At 43.9% G+C, this 21,293-nt stretch overlaps 2 protein-coding genes across 4 annotated transcripts in view; both read right to left on the minus strand.

The window, feature by feature from the left end:
* The window catches only part of aars2 (alanyl-tRNA synthetase 2, mitochondrial (putative)), a 14,195-nt gene extending 13,655 nt beyond the window's left edge, over nucleotides 1-540 (minus strand). Inside the window, exon 1 of the mRNA XM_060859378.1 lies at nucleotides 256-540. Within this exon, the coding sequence (XP_060715361.1) occupies nucleotides 256-513 (258 nt within the window). The 5' untranslated portion in view covers nucleotides 514-540. The remainder of the gene's footprint in view (nucleotides 1-255) is intronic.
* A 1,236-nt stretch (nucleotides 541-1,776) lies between these two features.
* Nucleotides 1,777-19,816, minus strand: rrbp1b (ribosome binding protein 1b). 3 transcript variants are annotated; one of them, XM_060858885.1, is made up of 27 exons: nucleotides 19,658-19,816; nucleotides 12,489-13,964; nucleotides 12,067-12,215; nucleotides 11,164-11,286; nucleotides 10,147-10,299; nucleotides 9,786-9,904; nucleotides 8,948-9,101; nucleotides 8,566-8,704; nucleotides 8,206-8,357; nucleotides 8,086-8,123; nucleotides 7,786-7,858; nucleotides 7,588-7,704; nucleotides 7,120-7,236; nucleotides 6,984-7,018; nucleotides 6,800-6,887; nucleotides 6,206-6,298; nucleotides 5,957-6,049; nucleotides 5,681-5,773; nucleotides 5,507-5,596; nucleotides 5,270-5,362; nucleotides 4,996-5,088; nucleotides 4,812-4,895; nucleotides 4,575-4,640; nucleotides 4,023-4,106; nucleotides 3,830-3,910; nucleotides 3,592-3,747; nucleotides 1,777-2,259 (listed from the first exon to the last, which is right to left on the minus strand). In XM_060858885.1, the coding sequence occupies exons 2-27, from the start codon at nucleotides 13,927-13,929 to the stop codon at nucleotides 2,224-2,226; spliced, it is 3,960 nt and encodes a 1,319-aa protein (XP_060714868.1). In that variant the 5' UTR covers nucleotides 13,930-13,964; nucleotides 19,658-19,816; the 3' UTR covers nucleotides 1,777-2,223. The 3 variants fall into 3 exon arrangements, with proteins under 3 accessions (XP_060714868.1, XP_060714869.1, XP_060714870.1); XM_060858886.1 differs by having other exon boundaries at nucleotides 3,540-3,747; XM_060858887.1 differs by lacking the exon at nucleotides 4,575-4,640.
* Nucleotides 19,817-21,293: the final 1,477 nt, after the last annotated feature.

Raw genomic sequence — 21,293 nt, forward strand, 5'->3', positions numbered from 1 at the left:
TGGAGGGTGTGTGAGATTATCGACAGTGGAGGGTGTGTGAGATTATCGACAGTGGAGGGTGTGTGAGATTATAGACACCGGATGGGTGAGATTATAAATATACAGTCTGATAAATGTTTATTGATGAGGATGTTGTTGTCACATGGTGTTGGTGTCTCCTCTTTAACACTTCAGCCTCTCTCTCTACAGAAGCAGATGAACTCTAACAGGATGTTAAATGAGAATTTATACATAAAACACTGCTGTGATTCTGACCTGATTCATCCCCGCGTTGACGAACAGCAGACTCGGGTCTCCTCTGGGTCGAACCGGTGAGGACGGAACAACCCGGTGTCCATATTCCTGCTGGAAAAAATCCACGAATGTCCGTCGTACGCGTTCGGATGTAAAGTCTTCGTTAACCGGCGCGTGTGACCGCGACGAAAAACTCCTTACACACGAACACGGAGTCCTTAAACGCATCAAGTTTAACCGTAAAACGCCAACGCGCGCCGCCATCTTGCTTGTTGACATGAGGCTGTCCAGATAAATCCCGCCTCCTCTCTGTGATTGGCTACTATAGAATACTATAAACTCACCTATTGGTCAGATATTTCTGAACCCAGAGAATTAACCAATCCTAGAACACAAAACGGGATTAAAAGTGTCCGAGTAAATTTACTGGGTTTCCGCGCAGATTATGAACTTCCGGTTAGACGTTTTAAAATAAAAGTACGAAGAAAATATATATAAAACATTACTAACTCTGATCATTATACGAATCGTTATTAACATAAATATATAAGATTAAAATAAATGTAGGAGAATGTATACATACAGAACAGCTGATATTTTAACAGGAGCTGCACAGTGCATGATGGTGTGAACTGAAGGTCATGAGAAAAAAGTCCTGAGATTTAAAGGGACAATGTGAAATAAACGTCTCCTTAGAAAAGACTTTATATCACCCTGTGCATGAGCTGTTATTATAATGATGTCGGGTAAGTGTAATAATATAAATAATAATAATAATATAATTAATTATAATAATATAGATAATAATAATAATAATAATAACAAAATAATAATAATAATATCGATAATTATAATAGTAATATAAATAATTATTATAATAATAATTACATTATTATTATAAATAAATTATGTTATTATTATAATTAATTATAATAAGATAGTTCATTATAATAATAATGATTATAATAATACAGATAATTATAAAACTCTCCCTCACTCACTCATTTTCTACTGCTTATCCAAACTACCTCAGGTCACGGGATAATTATAATACTAATATACTTAATAATAATAATAATATAAATATAAATAATTATAATAGTAATAGTTCATTATAATAATAATATAGTTAATTGTAATAAAATAATGATAAAAATAAAAATATTGATTATAAAATAATTCAAATATAGATAATTATAATAATAAAGCTAATAATAATAAAGATAATTATAATATTGATTATAATAATAATAATATAGTTAATTATATCGATAATAATACAGATTATTATAATACTAATATAGTTAATTATAATATCAATAAATATATAGATTAGACGCTGTCTTCATTCATTAATTAAACAATACTTTCTGATCAATCACAATAAAGACTTCTACAGAACTGTGTTTATAATCAAAGCAACACCATTCAGTGGAAACGGTTCAAACTGATGTACTGGATCGGAGTAAAGCTTTGTGGATCGTCTTAGCTGAGCATAACAAGACAAAGATGGACTCATTAGAACAAAGACAAAAACACAAATAATCTCTTAAATGTTTATTTTAATTTTTTTAAATCACATTTGGTCAGCAGCCGACTACAAGCAGCGTAAAGGTTCGTGTTGCATCGCTGTAACGTGAAATGTTCCTTCTCTTCACTTCCATGTGAAGGACAGTCTTTGTGAGTGATTGCACGGGGTTGTGCGTCTGACGCACATGCACTTTGCCCTTTCTTCGTAACACTGACAATCGGAGGAATGTGATGAGTCTTGGACGTGGATGGTAAGAAAAAACAAAAAAAAAAAAAAAAAAACACATACTTAAAGAATTCTACTTAAAATATAAATCAGTTGTTAAATTTGTGTTTGGACCCGGTATGTCACTCCCCTCCCTTTGCGCTCCTCTTAATACAGTACACAAACAATTAGAGACAAAAGAAAAATTAAGGCATTTTTTGGTGTTTCGGCTTCTCGTCCTTCCTGCCGAGACGTCACACGGAAGTTCCTTCCTTCAGCTCCTCTCCTTCCTGAAGGCACACAAAGAGAAAGAAAATACACACTATCATTAATTATACCTTTTTATGCACTACGATCTGATCTATACAACGTTGTCATTTATCTAATTACAACGTAAAAGTTAGTTTGTGGTGCTTTCAGTGTGAGAAAATACAATAACAGCGGTCTTAAAAAAAATAACTAAAAAAAAGTTGTAAGTAATGTTTCTATTGATGACTCGTGAAATCTCAGCTTATTGTGTGCTGTTAAATATAGGAGTAAACTAATCTGAGTACACACACACAGACACACACACACAGACACACACACACAGACACACACAGACACACACAGACACACACACACACACACACACACACACACACACACACACACACACACACACACACACACACACACACACACACACACACACACACACACACACACACACACACACACACACACACACACACACACACACACACACACACCTCTATTGTGTCCATAACCCGGTTAAAACAAAGTAGAGTTGGCGGTGTGACCTGGTTAAACGTGAAAGACTCGGGTGGGGTTTCTGGAATCGTACACAAAGGTGAAGCTGAAGTGAGGCTCCGTTAATTGAGACGAACTGGAAAATCGCGAGTGAGTGTGACACACACACTGACACTGACAGACACACACACACTGACACTGACAGACACACACACTGACACTGACAGACACACACACTGACACTGACAGACACACACACTGACAGACACACACACTGACACTGACAGACACACGCGCGCGCGCACAGACACACGCGCGCGCGCACAGACACACGCGCGCGCGCACAGACACACGCGCGCGCGCACAGACACACGCGCGCGCGCACAGACACACGCGCGCGCGCACAGACACACACAGACACACACGTTTAGGGTAAACTGAAAGTGAACTAAACTGTAAAATTGTTAGGCCCTGATCAGTGTCGATGCTGACGATGATTGAGCGTCATGCGTCATTACCTTTGGCTCAGCCCAGATACTTGATGCATGCGCCATTGTGTGTTATAAATAGTGAGTTCAGAGTGTAAATTCCACCAAGAAGAGGTAGAGTTATCATTCCATTTGAGACAATGCTAACCTTCTATGTTTTATAGGCTTTACTGGGAGGTGTATAGTGCGTACTACGTCGTTTAGGACACGAGCGGTATCTCGGGTTACAGAGATGTACATCAGTGTGTCATGGGGTTGGAGGAATATGTAGAAGGATGTAGATGTGGATCAGGTATATATGTGTGTGTGATCAACTGCTGATTAGTTACCAATTAACTGGCAGCCTAACAGAGACAGAGGTCACTGGGAAGAGAACAGCACCTGCTGCTGCACTTTCTCCTGTAGCTGCTCATGCAGGCTCTTCACCACCTCCTTCTCTTTGGTGAGCTCCTCCTGAGTGTCGTTCAGTTTCTGCTGAAGCGTCGCAGAGGTCTCGCTGAGCTCCTGGGTCAGCTTCGCCTCCTTCTCCAGCCTCTCCTATTAACACACACACACACAGTGAGTGAATCTGCGCTCGTCTGCTGCGAGCTGCCATGAAAGATGTGGTGCTTGTGGGAACCTTCAGCTCGGTGGCGGCTCCTTCTCCTGCTGCCTTCAGCTCTGCCACCTGGGCCTCCAGGTCGCCCACACACCTCTGGGCCTGTAAGAGAACATACGTACGCACACTTTATTCCGTTGTCTCTATAGACAATACACAAGAGACGGCGTCTAAAGGAAGTGATAAAAGCCGCCTGGTATTTTCTGAATGTTACCTGGTCGTAGTTGTGCTCCACGTGCTGGCGCACGCTCACCTCTGTCTGCAGTCGGACGTTTGCTTGCTCCAGCTGTGCCTGCACCTGCGACGAGAGGTCAAAGTTCAGACCAGTTTACAGACCAGTCAGGGGAAAAGAGAAATGCAGGAGAGATGCAGGAATCTGAGTGAAGACGTTAGACGGACATGTAGACACAAGAAACCCACAGAGGACTCGGACCCCTTCAGCGTCCAGAATCCAACACAACATGCGCTCAGGATAGACATGTGCTGACGGCATTTTCACTGATAAAATGGTGGTGTATATGAGTTTGGTGATCGAAGCTTTTTATATATAAACTGTGTGGTACAGACGATTATCGGCACATGCCTATGCCCAGAGTTCTCGTCCAGGACGAGGCCCCCGTACAGCAAGACTTTGACCAAAGACAGACGCCACCTTCGCAAACGCAGGCAACGCAGACTCAATAACTAGCATTAGCAAAAGCCGCAGTTCAAAGTTTTCTTCCCGCCACACCACACACAGCAGAGCAGCTACATTCCCCAGCCTGACCTGGCCGGGCTGCACGTCCTCTTTGCTCCGTACACGTTCGGTCACCGCCTGGAGCTGCTGTCTGACCTGTAACGCACAGCAGTGACTCAAACACACGCCCCACCCCTGACGCTGACCACACACACACACACACCTGCAGCTCTCTTCTCACATGCACTTGGGAGCTGTACTGAGATCAGTGCGTCAGTTTTTCATGACGATGAGGATTAGACTCTTTTTCCTAGTGTGTAGACTTACTGCTGAGAGCTCGGCACACTGTTTCTGAGCGTCCGACTGGGCCGCCTCCAGCTGACTCTGAGTGGTCGTTAACAACGTCTTTAGCTGGAAGAGTTAAAAAACAAAAACAAACAAAAAAAAATTATTACACGCATACAAACCCTCCTGTGGCAGGTGCGAGTGTTGAGTGCAACACGAGCCTTACCTGCTCCACCTCCTCAGCACAGCTTTGGGTGAAGCTGATGGACTCCAGCTGTTTCTCCAGCTGTGCTTCTAGCAGCATCACCTGCCCTTTGAGCTGTGAAAAAAAGGGGGAAATTGCGTCTGCGTCACTGCCAGGCGTTGACTCCTAGCTTCTAAGCCAATGAACACGAACCCTTTCACAAGTGTGTGTGTGTGTGTGTGTTACTTGCATTGAATCAGACAAATTCTTTTAAAAAAAAATTCCCATGGTGTTCATGGTCATAGTGTGTGCTTACCGCCTGCCGCTGTTCCTCGACTTCAGACATCTTGGACTTCCATGTGGCTTCTCCGTCCTGCACACTGTTCTGTAAATCCCTCAGTATGCCCTCCTACACACACGGAGGAAGTGAGAAAGAAAGAAAGAAAGAAAGAAAGAAAGAAAGAGAGCGAGTGTGTGTGTGTCAACACCAGAGTCAGTGAGCAGCTGGGTGTTAGGAAATGGGAGGAAATGATTAAGCAAATGAACGTCATACCGTTTCACTGAGAGTGGCTCTGTACTGCTCACATTGCGCCTGCAGCGCTGTCTGTTTCTCCTCAGCTTCCTTTAACTTCTGTAGAGTGTCCTGTAACACACACACACACACACGGCATGTGAACAAGTTCAGGAACGGTATGTTATATGGGAGGAGTAGGGTGTGTTTATTTACTGTTAGTGCTGAGTCTTTATCTTCAGATGCATTCTGCTGACTGTGCGCGAGTGTCTCCTGTGCGCCGAGTGTGAACAGCTCCAACCAGTTACTCTACACACACACACAGACACACACTTTTTTTAATCGGAGTTTGACCATTTCAGATGTTCCCCTTTCCATGCGGTAGTATTGAGGTCAACACAAACCCTCACTGCGCTGCTTACACAGATCCATCGTTATAACAGGTTCTTATGAAACACTACGTTGCGTCATGTGTAAGGACGATCCCTTTACCTGTTCTGTTTCTATAGCGATGTGAGGAAAGAGGGTTTGGAGCGCCGTCTTAGTTTGCACCTGGAGAGCCTCGAGCTTCTGTTTGACTTCATTCTACACACACGTACACAGCCATGTTAGAACCATCATGACCGCTAAGGTTTACAGGATTTATATTCGTAGCTGTGCTCAGGAAAGTAAGTGTTCAGGAGTGTGTGTGTCTGTCTATGTGTGTGTGCGTGTGTGTGTGTGTGTGTGTGTGTTTTACACCTGGGCAATCATTGCTTGTTTCAGTCTTTCTTCACTCAATCGCTCAGCTGCAGCAAGAGCTTCAGAGGCAGCACAATTTTTCTCCTGAAGATCCTACAAACAGACACACACACAGACACACACACACACACAGACACACACACACACAGACACACAGACACACACACACACACAGACAGACACACACACAGACACACACACAGACACACACACACACACAGACACACACACACACAGACACACACACACACAGACACACACACACACAGACAGACACACACACACACACACACACACACAGACAGACACACACACACACACAGACAGACAGACACACACACACACACAGACAGACACACACACACACACAGACAGACACACACACACACACACACAGACAGACACACACACACAGACACACAGACAGACACACACACAGACACACACACAGACAGACACACACACACACAGAAACATTTAGCATCTAAGCCACAAAACACACTATGATTACTTAATGCTCTGGTAACTGTTTTACTCGGCGTTTCATTCTGTCACCTCTGTACGTAAAGCTGTTCTTCATGCACACTAACTAACCTTGCTCTCGGCCTTCGCCTGCTCCACCTGCCCTCTCAGCTGCAGGAGCTCCTCCTCCAGAGTAATCAGACGAGCGTCTTTCTCCAAGCTGAAAAAAAAAAAAAGACATATTTTTCCCCTTTCTTTCAATGAAAACTACATTTCTCTTTACCACTAAATAATACCGCGTGTACTAGATCCTTACTTCTCAAAGGGCTGCTCCGCTTCCGCAGCCTCGGCCTGTGAACGACAACAACGACAACAACAACAGTGGGCGATTGAGGAAAACCGTTGGAGTGGGCAATACTGCTGAAATCACCAGGAGGCGAAAGTTTTCTTACCGCCTCGTTCTGCTGCTTTATCTGTTCCCTCAGTTGCTTCATCTCCTCCTCCAGTGCTGAGACTTGTCTCTCTCGCTCTGTGAGGCTTCCCTGCAGCTGCTGCACTGAGCTCTCCGTCTGTAACGTGGTCAATGACACAGTTCAACACAGGTTCATGTTTACTCTAGATTCTAGAATACACACATAAAAGACACGCTCATTTATCGTGATCGCATGACATTAACGGGGGTAAAAACCAGAAGGAAAAAAAAACTTCTATAGTGAGATTTGGAAATGAATTCAAACTAAGATTCTGAAGCTGATGCAAGATGGAAAATAAGCATTTAATTATAAATAGAGTTCCGTATAAAAAATGTGCAATGAATTCAGTCAGACTGTCTGGAAATCCTTTTCTTGTGAACCTAGCCTGAGTGAAACGTATTAAAAAGCACGCCTTATAATAAGGAACAACAAGGATCGGAAGCTTACTGTAGATTTCTGCTGTTCTGTCTGTTCTCTCAGCTGCTTCATCTCCTCCTCCAGTGCCGAGATCTTGCTCTCTCGCTGTGTAAGACTTCCCTGCAGCTGCTGCACCGAGCTCTCCGTCTGAAACACCAACATCTTGTATACTTTCCTTTAGAAGGTAAAATAAGTGTAAAATTAAAGCGTATTATACGAGTTCGGTACCTCCTCTGCACTTGATCTCATCTTCTCTAGTTGTCCTTGTAGAGAAGCCACCAAGTCCTCCTTCTCCTTTATACTGAGAAAGGGAGAAAATCCAAAAGGTTCACTGAAAGCAACAGAAGCAGCAGGTTTTTGTTTTCTGAGGATTACGAGTCACAGCTTTAGACCGACATCTTTGTTCTTTCAGCTCGTAACAGCTCATTTACAGCTCATCTAAATGCACTTTCACGGTTATTCCATTTAACCGGATTGAAGAGCTTTGGATTTGAAGGTATTTTGTCTCAAATCCTACTAAATCTTTACCTGTGCTTCAGCTGCTGCAGTTCCTCAGAGTTCTCCACCTGCACACAACACATGATCATGTAACCGTTTAGTTTTCTATCACCGGTTTTTATTTGATTGATCAATTCCTAGAGAAAATACCTGTGCTGTAGACTGCAGCGGGGCCTGAACCTCCACGAGGACATGTTCCTGTGCGTCCTGCTGCAGTTGAGTGAGTTGACTCTTCAAAGCCTGCACCTCTGCACACCTGTCCTTTAGTTCCACCTCTGTGGCATGCACACGCTCTTGCAGCTCTGAGAACACAAGCGTAATTCATTCACTCATCCCAAATGACACACAGGTCAAATGTCTCGAACAGAGAAATAAGAATGGATCGAGTCGCCTGGAAGAACGCGATTTTGTCCTGATGTGTGATGTATTACTCAAAGAAAGATATTTAGTCATGTGATTCGATAATACAGTCGTGTTGTACGTGAAGCGATGAGAACGTAGATCACTGACCGCTGAGCTGGCTGCCGTCCTGCTGTGCTTGCTGCAGCTGGGCCTGCAGGGTGGAGCTGTTGTTCTTCGCCTGACACAACTCGGCCTTGACCTTCTCCAATGCCTGCTGCAAAACCTGCTCAGCCTCCGCACGCCCTGCCTGTGAACACACACATCTGTTTCAGCGCACGTGTACTGAGCACAGGTTCCAGCACGAAGGTGTTGTGAGTATCACACAAGTGTGCTCTCAACTACTAATGATGTTAGATCTGTCATTTCACAGATTTAGCGAATATTGCATGAACTAAATAGTTAACTGAGAACGGATCTAATAAAATCTTCACGCTTCTTCAGACCTCGTGCTTCCGAGACGCCCCCTTTAAAGGTCAGAAATACTTCTCACCTTGACATGGGTGAGCTGCTCCTCGGTGGCAGCCATTTTGGATTCCAGCGCTTTTCGGCGCTCCTCGTCGGCATGTTGAGCGTCCGTGCGTTCGCTCAGCTCCCGGCTCAGACGCACCACGTCCTGCCGCAGCTTTACCAGCTCAGCGTTTTGTCTGTGTGTGTGTGTGTGTGTGAGAGAGAGAACAACAGTTAAAATACACGCCACTTCAATCAGCACTTACTCTTCACTCTGCAGAGAAGTACATGTTGAGTAGAGCTCAAAGATCAAGTGGTGTTTTAACTGACCAGGACACAGAAACCACTTGACCTGAGTAGCAGCTTCTAAAGCCGACTCCTTGAAGTTGGAAAGCTGCCCTTTTTCCGTTCTATATCTCATGGAAATTGTACACGGCCTGTAATGTGACGGCATCTAGTTTTCGGCTGATATTATAGCAGTAACTCGGCTACTACACACGTATGTTTGACTGTAAAAAAGTCTATATTCGAGCCAGTAAACCAGTTTCACTCAATGGGTTTAAATACAAAAGTGACCGCACATCCTCGTCTCTTCAAACAGTACTTTGGGTTTGTTGGAGTTTCCACATTGCTGTGCAATTTGGCGTGGAATAACAAGGTCCAGAAATTCACTCTCTGGCTCGAGCACAGATATTAAGGTAGGCAACTCGTACAGGAAGGTTGCTACTCAGAGATTTTCAATAAAAGCATAATTTTTGTAAATGTTTATTCACACATTACATTTGTGAGCTACGTTTGATATGCATTAAGACGGTGGCTAACCTCCTCTGTGTGGCTACCTGTGTGTGTGTGTGTGTGTGTGTGTGTGTGTGTATATGTACATGCTCTCGGTGAGGCTGGAGGCTTTGTTCAGAGCGTCTCTCAGGATGCCGTTTTCTTGCTGCAGACGAGCGAGCTGGGCAGCAGGGCCGTTCTCCAACCGATCCTGCAGGCTCTGGATCTAAACATACACGATGTACATAAACACATGAGTGAAAGTGCATGGATAAACACCACACCGTGTTGCCCTGCTTCACATTCACCATGTACACAGCTGGTGTCTATTAAAAGAGCTCCATAAAACGAAACCTAACACAGACACCGGTAACACGTACAAATAAATCCATCAACAAACATGATTAGAGATGGAGATGTCTACACCGGATCTTAAATATCTTAATAAATATTGGCTGCTGTCTGAACCTTGCTGTTGAGCTTCTGTGTCTGGAGCGTGTGCTCATCGTAGGAAGCCTTCATGCGGGCGTTCAGCGCAGTGATCTCCTGCTGGCGAGCGCTCAGCTCGGAGCTCAGTCGAGTTTCAACCGACGTAGTCTTGCTCTTCTCTGTGTTCAGCTCCTGGAGGCACACGACAAACAAAACAAATCATAGCGCTGATGGGGTACTTAGCACGAGATGCAGAGTTCCACCTAGCGAGAAAAAGTAGATTTGATCTGTCAACACGTCTGAAGTGTACACAGGGAACGACTTCTGTTACACAGCTACTATCATGTTAACATTACTGCCGGTGTAACTTCCATTATGCACGTATATTCAAGCCTAAAGGTGTGTGCTCTCGGGGTGAGAGTGATTCTTTCACATCTTGTCATAACAAACGTCAGGGTTGCCGTTTCCTGGTAAATATAAACGTGTCGTGTCGAGATTTACGGTGTCAACTGAGGACTCACTGTGAGAGAACTCACGCTAGAGAATAAAATGCTCTCTGACGTCACTGATCGATTAATGCAATATTAATACTAAATGTACAGCAGTGGTGGGGCACGGTGGCTTAGTGGTTAGCACGTTTGCCTCACACCTCCAGGGTTGGGGGTTCGATCCCCGCCTCCGCCTTGTGTGTGTGGAGTTTACATGTTCTCCCCGTGCCTCTGGGGTTTCCTCCGGGGACTCCGGTTTCCTCCCCCGGTCCAAAGACATGCATGGGAGGTTGATTGGCATCTCTGGAAAATTGTCCGTAGTGTGTGATTGCATGAGTGAATGAGAGTGTGTGTGTGTGTGTGTGTGTGTGTGTGTGTGTGTGTGTGTGTGTGTGTGTGTGTGCCCTGCGATGGATTGGCACTCCGTCCAGGATGTATCCTGCCTTGATGCCCGATGACGCCTGAGATAGGCACAGGCTCCCTGTGACCCGAGGTAGTTCAGATAAGTGGTAGAAAATGAATGAATGTATAAATGTACAGCAGTGTTGATGTACGAAAGGACGGAAACCTTAGTGAGCTCTCGTATGCGTGTCTTGGATGCCGCGGCATTCTCTTGCTCAGCAGACAAGAGCTTGTCTTTCTCCTCCAGTTGCTTCTTCAGAGCTGCCAAGGGGTCACCCCTCTGAGATGCCTGGACAAGCAGGAAAAAAAAAAAATGAGATAAACAAGCAGACACAAACAAACTTTAAAAGCAAAGACAATATGAGGAAATTAGAGAGTAGGTAAACTGCTAGACTGCAACAGTCCTTACAATCACAATAACAAGCAAAAAGATAGCAGTGTCTCGGTCTAAGTGTTCACAAGTGTATCGAATACTACTGCAGTTCTGAGAAGGAGGAGTAGAGGTTCATACTGCTTAGTAGCTAACTAATGAAACCCACGTTAAATAACGCACTAATCAGACTGAAAATCAGCTGTTTGATTTAAAGGTGGGGTCTCCGTTGTTTGAGAAATGCTTCAGAAAACTGCATCCAAACAAAACAAAACAAAACTAACGTGTAGCCAATGGGCAGAAAGGGGCGCGTCTTGTCAACACCGAGAGAGTGTTCAGTGCACCTGGGTTACGTATGTATGTGTGGGCGGAGCTATCAATACAGTGGTGGGACCCATTTGGGTTAGGGGCGTGTTTGTTTTTGTGATTTCAAATGTCAACATTGGCTTTCAAACAACGGAGACCCCACCTTTAAGTGTTTGCACTGTTTGCACAGAATCACTTTATGTGGCTAGGACTAACTTCCTTTAAGTCCTTAGCTCTATGTCGTTCTATGTAGCTCTATTTAGTTCTATGTAGCACCAAGACCCTGGAGAAAATTTGTCTCATTTAGTTCTACCCGGCACAGACAGAGGAATGAGTAAAAACAGACAGATACAAAGACCAAGGTGTGGAAGAAAAACAAAAACAAGAAAGTACCAGCTGCCAGGTGTCAGCTCCCGCCTTGTCACTAATGATCTCCAAAAGCTTCTGCGTCTCCGAGTCACTGAAACTGGAACTGCTCAGGGTGGAGACCAGAGTTTTAAATGGTAACAGCAGGGGAACATCTGCAACATCCACCGCAGGTGCTGCAGGCAAGCAGAAAAGAAGCGGAGAGAAAACTGTCATTTAGTTTCGAAGTAAAAACATTGTAATATTCCTCTGACAGTCAACTCAAATTCCAAAAGAAAGAAAATATCACCACCTGTGGGATAATTCAAAAGCACACGTCAATCTCAGAGGCTGCTATTACTTAACGAAAGTACAGGTATGTATTAGGCAAATAAAACCCTGCCAACTGGTACCTACAGGTTTTCATTTACTGTTAAACTCATTAGTACGTGTTAATCTGTAGCACCTACCTTGTTCTGCCTTCTTTTTTGACTTCTTCTTGGAAGAGGTTTCAGGTTTGGGCGGCTCAGCTTTGGGTGGAACGATCGGCACTGGGGCAACCTCAGCCACCACAGCGACAGAAGGCTGCTTGACCGCCTTCAAAACTGGCTCCTTAGTTGTAACATTCGTTTCTTTCGCAGACTTGGCAGCTGATTCTTTGGAAGCCTTTGCTGTTTCTTTAATGGCAGGCTCCTTGACTGCTTTAGCGACTTGTTCCTTGGGAGCAGGATCCTTAGCCGATTTAGTGGCTGATTCCTTAGCAGCAGGTTCTTTATTGGCTTTACCACCCTGCTGCTTGGCAGCAGGTCCCTGCGTTCCCTTGGCACTTGGTTCCTTAGCAACTTTCGTGCCTTGTTCTTTAGTGGTGGTTTCCTTTGCTACCTTGGCAGATGATTCTTTGGAAACTTTAGGAGCTGCTTCCTTAGTAACAGGTTCCCTGGCAGGCTTAGGTGCTGCTTCCTTAGTAACAGGTTCCTTGGCAGTCTTAGAAGATGCGCCCTTGGTGGCCTTAGAAGACGGTTCCTTAGCAGCGGGTTCCTTGACAGCCTTTGAAGATGCTTCCTTAGCAACAGGTTCCTTGGCAGCCTTAGGAGATGCTTCCTTAACAACAGGTTCCTTGGCAGCCTTAGGAGATGCTTCCTTAGCAACAGGTTCCTTGGCAGCCTTAGGAGATGCTTCCTTAGCAACAGGTTCCTTGGCAGGCTTTGGAGATGGCTCCTTAGCGACAGATTCTTTGGCAGCCTTAGGAGATGCTTCCTTGGCACCCTTAGTGGCCTTGGCAGCTGGTTCTTTTACAACTTTAGCAACAGGTTCCTTGGCAGCCTTAGAAGTCGAGTCCTTATGGGCGGAATCCTTGGTGTTCTTAGGAGCCGGCTCTTTGGTCATGGTTTCTAAGACAATTTCTACAGGTTTAGCAGGGGCTGGGTCCACCTTGGCTACCTTCCTCTTTTTCTTATCTTTTGGGGAAAGCGCGGGTGGGGATACTGCTACAGCAGGCTTCGCCACTGCCACCTGAACTTTGGGCTCTGGGATGACTGGAACAACAGGGGCAACTGATACAGGAACAGGCACAGGTGCAGCAGGGACCTCGGGTTCAGATTCAGGCTCTGGTTCACTCGTTTCTGAAGCAGGTTCATGGCCAGAGTCATGCTGTTCCTCCTGTTCAGGAAGCTTCCCGTTTGGCTTCTCCTCCTTCTTCTTGGCTTTGCTTTTCTTCTCAGCTGCCTTCTTCTTCTTGTCCCCACGTTGGGGCTGAGCCTTGGCCAATTCACGGCGCTGCTTAGCCAGGGCTTCCTCGTAAGAGGTCTCCTTCATGGAAAGAGTGGAGACCAGGGCTATTCCGATAGCTGAAACTACCATGAAGCCACCAAATACCATGATGCCGAGGGTCTGAGGGTCGTACACATCCATCTTTGCTAAGTCCTGTACCAGCAATAATCCCGTTTCTGCAACAAAAAGAAACAATGACTGTGATGGACATTCATGACCTGACATTAATACTGTTTTTATTAGATTTAGTGTCTATCCATACACACAAATATTAACGCAGAAAGAGGAATATTGTGTTTTCTGGTGCAGTTCAAAGAAGAACTTTATCTGGCTGAATAAAATCTGTAAAAAAAATTACTGTACTTTTATGGTCAGGAAAACTACGAAGCTATCTACTCAGGTACAGCAACCAAGGTCCAGAGACCCAGACAGTCTATCCTCCTTCCTTTACTCCCTACCAGTCTCAAAGGCCTTTTCATCAAAACATGGCAACTTCCCAAGTCTCGACCACTGGAGACAAGGTTACGCAACACCATCCAAAGAGCGCGGTGCGTCACTCTCTACTCTGCTCTCCGGTTTCCATTCAATCGTTGTGGAGAAGCCGAATTGCATGATGCCGACTCCCCTAACTAACGATTCGATGAACGTGGTTTGGAATTCCTATGAATATCTTCAGGCCTGAGTGGGAACCCTAAAGGACTGCGCGCGCACGCGCACGCACACACACACACACACACACGCACACGCTGAGGTGCCTTCAATAAGCAGAAAAATGCTGAGTGGACACTTCAGTGCAAACTCCCTGAAAGAAAAGCAAAGCTGTAACAGGATAGATAGTATTTCAGACCTTCAAACGGCTTTTAATCAAGGAGTATTAGCATGACCACTGTCATTATCTCACACACTCTCTGCACACAGGCAAATCTAGCTCAAACAAAACCTACTGCCATTTATGTACTGTATGATGAATGCCAGACAGGAGGACTGAAGGACCTTTTTCAGGTTTATCTTTTCTTCCTTAAAGGAACACGACTAGGACTTCAGTCTAAAAGCTTGAGCGTGTGATTACAACCTGCTTTCTTTATCACTCGTTCCATTTTTAACACGTCGGGATTTAGCCTCGGGACACTAACAGGTTCCACATGCTCGTCTCCAGAGGGTGGGTACGGAGCTTAAACGTAAATAAAACGGCTTATTATTGGGTTATTTTGGGATTAGGTTAACATGTACACACTGGTTCCAGAAGCAGATATATAAAAACACAAATAAATCTTATTTGAGCATTCCACGTTTAGGAGTTTCCAGGCTTCGAATTTATTGGAAGCTGGAAAGATCTTTGATTTGGTATAAAAAAAACTTTTTTCTTTCCTTTTCTTTTTTAAAAACATTCAGCAAGTTGATGAGTAAAAGCATTTTAAACTGGGGTAATTTCCAGAGACCATAAGTGCTTAGTTTAGTTACTGGCAGGGCGATGAACATTGTGGAGTGTGTGTCTTCCTACACACTCTTAACAGCAGGCACAAGTTGATGACAACTGTCTCATTTCAGCCTCTTAAAATAGTCAAGTTATGTCCAACTGGCTGCGCTACGTGGTTTATCCAATAGGCGCTACACACAACCCAAGGCTACGGAAGTCAGTTGGTCTAATGGAGATCGGGTTCTGCCGGTACACGGAGTTTGGCAGGTTCACAAATTGGGCTCGAGAGCATGAATCTTCTAACCTGTCGACAGGTTAAGCTGGTGTGGGTGATGTAACGTTTGGGAAATGTTCTCTTGGCACAAGTTTATACCAATCAAACAGAAAAGCTGAATCCTTTACAACACACCTTTGGGCTTGTATTATAGTTAGTACATTAGGTAAAGCTACAGTGCAACCAAGTACCAACCCAAAGTTATAATAATAATAATAATAATAATAATAATAATAATAATAATAATAATAGCACCCTATTATTAAATGCAGGACATTAAATGGAGGGACGGTTTCGTCTTTAACACCCATCTGATGCTTTATGGAGGAAATGTTCAGAGTGGTATGAATCCTGGAAATGCTTCAATTCAACTCTCAATACACTGTTGAACCGACTAATCTGCTGTTCTGGGGTGTGATACGCTATAAGGAAGGATAAAAATAAACAAATAAACAAACCCACACACTAAAAGGCCTTACACACCCAGTCAAGAGGGTAAAACTGGTCTTTAACTGGTCACCTGCCGGTCAGGTCACTATCCTGTTCATGTCTAATTAGCAGGCATGATTAAATTTGCCCCATAAAAAAATAAATAAAAACTGTATTGGTCTGTTTACACACAGCACAGAAATTAGCGGATCGTTTAGCACCTTGCGCAGCTTCTTTTCATGGTTTCGTTTTTAACCTGGCAGACCAAACACGGTATGGACGTCCTCTGAGAAACGAGGACAGCTACAGACAGACGAGGAAAAATACATTAAAAAAACTATTTAAAAAGTAATTTTGTTCCACTTCCTCAGGTAAGGTCAGAGTTGTGTTACAGATGCTGCTGTGATGAGTGTGTTATACAAAAATTAAAGTATATTAGATTTCCAGAAATCTCTGCCATCCCTTGGGTTGGGTTGGGGGGGGGGGGGGGTGATAATTCCATGTGGTAAATCTGTTATCTCTTATTCACTGAGAATTAGCAATGTGAGAAGCAGAGAAAGAGCCGGTGGCAATCCTCACAGCACAGCGCTCTTAAACTATCCAGTCTGATTAGATAGAAGATGCTGATTTTCTAAAATTATATTCGTATAATGAACTAGTCACATAATCCAAGGCTAATGAGTCTCCAGGCTCTGGGACCGAAGACTGTGCTTTATGTTTATTTCCTCTTCAGCATGCCTTATTCACGTCACGTCACGTCACGTCACGAGAGAGAGAGAGAGAGAGAGAGAGAGAGAGAGAGAGAGAGAGAGAGAGAGAGAGAGAGAGAGAGAGAGAGAGAGAGAGAGAGAGAGAGAGAGAGAGAGAGAGAGAGAGAGAGAGAGAGAGAGAGAGAGAGAGAGAGAGAGAGAGAGAGAGAGAGAGAGAGAGAGAGAGAGAGAGAGAGGTGAAGCAGCTGTTTCTAGACGCTGTAACGTAAGTGATAACAGGAGTGAACTTGTCTCACAAACATTCCACAACATTACACGAAATAACCGTAAACAGGGGGTCACGGTGGCTTAGTGGTTAGCACGTTCGCCTCACACCTCCAGGGTTGGGGGTTCGATTCCCGCCTCCGCCTCATGTGTGTGGAGTTTGCATGTTCTCCCCGTGCCTCGGGGGTTTCCTCCAGGTACTCCGGTTTCCTCCCCCGGTCCAAAGACATGCATGGTAGGTTGATTGGCATCTCTGGAAAATTGTCCGTAGTGTGTGATTGCGTGAGTGAATGAGAGTGTGTGTGTGCCCTGTGATGGGTTGGCACTCCGTCCAGGGTGTATCCTGCCTTGATGCCTGATGACGCCTGAGATAGGCACAGGCTCCCCGTGACAGTTCGGATAAGCGGTAGAAGATGAGTGAGTGAGAACCGTAAACGGATAAGAAGTAAATGATGATGTGTTGAATAGATGAAGCAGGTTTTCAAAGCCTGCAGTGTAAGATCGATTTTACCTTTCACACACACGCACACACACACACACACACACACGCTCGCTCGCTCCCCCCCCAAGACCTTGGACAGTGATATTACCCACATACAGGTAATAATTTTAAGTATTTAACCAGCATGACAACAAAGCTCTCTAATCTCAAATCCCAAACTTCCTGCCACTCGAGCTCTATCAGTTAACCGTGTATTAACAATATGAGCTCGCAATGTGTGTGCGGGTTTTTTTATAATAAAAATAAGAAACTACAAGGGCAACATAATAGCTGATAAAGACCAGACTTAATTTCCGGGAACCTCGTTCTATTCCAGAACGTTCCGCTCTCTCAGGAGTACTGAGATCACTTAGTTTCTATCAGTCAAAATAGGTTATTTTTCAAGCACAAATATTTTTTCATTTTAATGCATTTCTTTAAGGATCCTAAGTATTGGATGTAAGTTAGCCAAAAAGCTAAAAAGAAGTCAAACTTTTTTTAAGGTACGCTATATGGAGTTTTCCAAATGAAAGGTTTAATTAAATTTAATTAAAAGAACAGATCCCTGACAAGTTTGTGTTGGCAAAGACAGTTTGTAGAAGTCAAAAATAATATCTGCTTTAAAGAAATATACATATAAATATATATTTAAAATGTTTACATGTTTAAATGTGACATACACACACTCACTCACACACACACACACACTCACACTCTCTCACTCACTCACACACACACTCTCACTCACTCACTCACTCACTCACTCACTCTCTCACTCACACTCACTCTCTCACTCACACTCACTCTCTCTCTCACTCACACTCACTCTCTCTCTCACTCACACTCACTCACTCTCTCACTCACACTCACTCTCTCTCTCACTCACACTCTCTCACTCACACTCTCTCTCTCACACTCTCTCACTCACACTCACTCACTCACTCACACTCACTCACTCACACTCACTCTCTCACTCACACTCACTCTCTCACTCACACTCACTCTCTCACTCACACTCACTCTCTCACTCACACTCACTCTCTCACTCACACTCACTCTCTCACTCACACTCACTCTCTCACTCACACTCACTCTCTCACTCACACTCACTCTCTCACTCTCTCACTCACACACACTCTCTCACTCACACACACACACACACTCACTCACACACACACACACACTCTCTCTCTCTCACACACACACACTCACTCACACTCACACTCTCTCTCTCACACACACACACACACACACTCACTCACACTCACACTCTCTCTCTCTCACACACACACACACACACACTCACTCACACTCTCTCTCTCACACACACACACACACTCACACTCTCACTCACACACACACACACTCACTCTCTCACTCACACACACACACACACTCACTCACTCACTCACTCACTCTCTCACTCACACTCTCTCACTCACTCTCTCTCTCTCACTCAGTTTGTAGAAGTGCAAAAATAATATCTGCTTTAAAAAAATATACATATAAATATATATTTAAAATGTCTAAAATGTTCTTCTAAAAAGAAAAAAAAAACATGGATGGATGAATGGATCCCATTTAATATTCTCTGGTGTTAAAACCTGACCTGTAAATGTCTGTTTAAAAAAAAAAAAAGAGTAAATATAAATAAAGATTTGTTTTTACATCATGACAAACTGTTAGTTGTGTATCTGCTAACATCCTCTGGCTTTTGACTCCTTTCCAAAGTAGCAGCTTAATTACTAGCTGATGAAAGGGGCACAGTTTCCATTTCTAGATAGTGAAACGTGTACAAATGGATGTGAGCAACTTCTGAACAATCTGTGAACCTAAAGGTCCGGGACTCCCAATTAAATCCAGAAAAATTACACAAAAGTAGTCAAATGAAGAAAAATCTCAACACAACAAGAAGAAGAAGAAGAAGAAGAAGAAGAAGAAGAAGAAGAAGACTCGTTATGGCCAACTTTACTTTTTCAGGTTTGCAGAGTACAAAAGTAAACAATTACAACTGCCCTAAAAGTTGAAAAACATAAAAAAAAACACGACTTATTTATTTCAGTCAAGCCGAGAAGCAGCAGAGAGACTGGAGTTAAAGTTAGTAAGGAAAAAAAAAAGAGTCAGGAGTCAGGAGTCAGATTCCCAAAAACCAACAGCACCAAGATTCGATACATTTCTTAAAAAAATAAAAACCCACCAAACACGAGTCAAGCTTAACGTTTCACACCTCATAACTTTAAATAAGGTCGTTTTTAATCCCTGTGAAAAAGCAGGATGAATTAACGTGAACTTACCCGAAAGTCCAACGGTTTCTCACTGACTCGGAACAGACGCTGAGTCTGGAGTCGTGGCACTTTCTGTGAGCTGGCAAAGCGCCCGCGGGTGGGCCGGACACGCGCAATAGACTAGGGAGATCATTGGCTTAACGACGCGTCAATCAAGACGCGTTCGATGAATCAGGTTAAGGCAAGTCTGCGCGAAATGGAAACGTGAGCGTGCGTAATGGGCGGGGCTTCGCCACAGTTCAATGAATGGTGATGGAATGTCTGGGAAAAGTTTAAAGGCGAAAAGGAAAATGTGTTTGATTTGGTTTTGTATGACTTTAGGGTTTTTTTTTAATTAAAAAAAAAACAACAACAACAAAAACACGTTTTTTGTGTGTTTGATTTGCAAACACGGTGCGTGAATTTTGAGGGGCAGTTTGGGAAAGAGCGCGAGCGCTAAGGACTCGTCATCACTTTAGGGGTCAGGATCGATGCCCCCTACATCTCCGCCTTCCTCTAGAATCCCCCTCCCGTCCCCTCACACACACACACTCACACTCTCTCTCTCTCTCTCTCTCTCTCTCTCTCTCTCTCTCTCACACACACACACACACACACACACACACACAGAAACACTCTCTCTCTCTCACACACACACACATACACACGCACTGACACACACTCACACACAGTCTCACACTTACTCTCACTCACATGCACATACATACACACTCACACATACATATACACACACTTCAGTTTTCCACTTATTAAAGTGGTTAATTAATGCTTTTCCCATATCCAAGTCTTAAGCTCAACAACCAAACGATTTTTTTTAACTGCTAGATGTTCCTATTCCTGCAAGGATTCAATCCCATAATTCCAGTTGTGCAGAAGAAAAGCATGCTGAACTAAAGTTTTCATCATGTGATGATTTGATGATTAAACCTCTCTTTGTGACTGTTGCCATGTGGTGTGTGAAAGGACTGTAAAGTTATGCTGGATTCTGATAACTTTCTGTTTGTAGTCAACAGGTTTAAAGGTCATAAAAGCAGCCTGCTGTCATTTAAATGCTTGTCGGTCACAGCGTCCCACCCTTTCTTGAATACACTCATGCACATTTACGTACGCACATCCTTGCTGCAGGTCTGTTTGCTTCCTAAACGTCAGACAAACACAGTTTGTCAAGAGGCAAAAGTAAATACGGGTAATCAGGTTAATCATTTGTCATGCAGCGAGCTCCATTTTATGAGTGAGAGCGAAGGAGCTGTGAATTCAGGTCAAGCAAATAAATGAGAATGACTGAGGAACAAGGCAGGACATGGTACACTCTGTGCTGTGTCACATCCTCCTGTTAATCGTGTGAGAAGCTAAAAAATGCATTTGACCTTCCAAGACTCCTTATATTTTGTCAGGAGGAAACTGAAGTAGACGTGTGAAAGTCTACAGGAACCCAAACTCAGGAGCTGGAGCTATAAAGTGCAAACGTTACTCTAATATATCCACCATTCTTTTTTCACCCTTCAGGGTCCTTCATGAGGTGAACGCACAGATGGGTGAACGGGTTACAGAGTGAATGACATAACTGATGTGAGTGTAATCTGAGTGAACTGAATGATGAATTGCTGTAAAAAGTTGTCTGGATAGTTCTTGCCACAATCACTAA

This window comes from Tachysurus vachellii, chromosome 23 (assembly GCF_030014155.1).
Source record: "Tachysurus vachellii isolate PV-2020 chromosome 23, HZAU_Pvac_v1, whole genome shotgun sequence".
NCBI classification, from domain to species: Eukaryota; Metazoa; Chordata; class Actinopteri; order Siluriformes; family Bagridae; genus Tachysurus; species Tachysurus vachellii.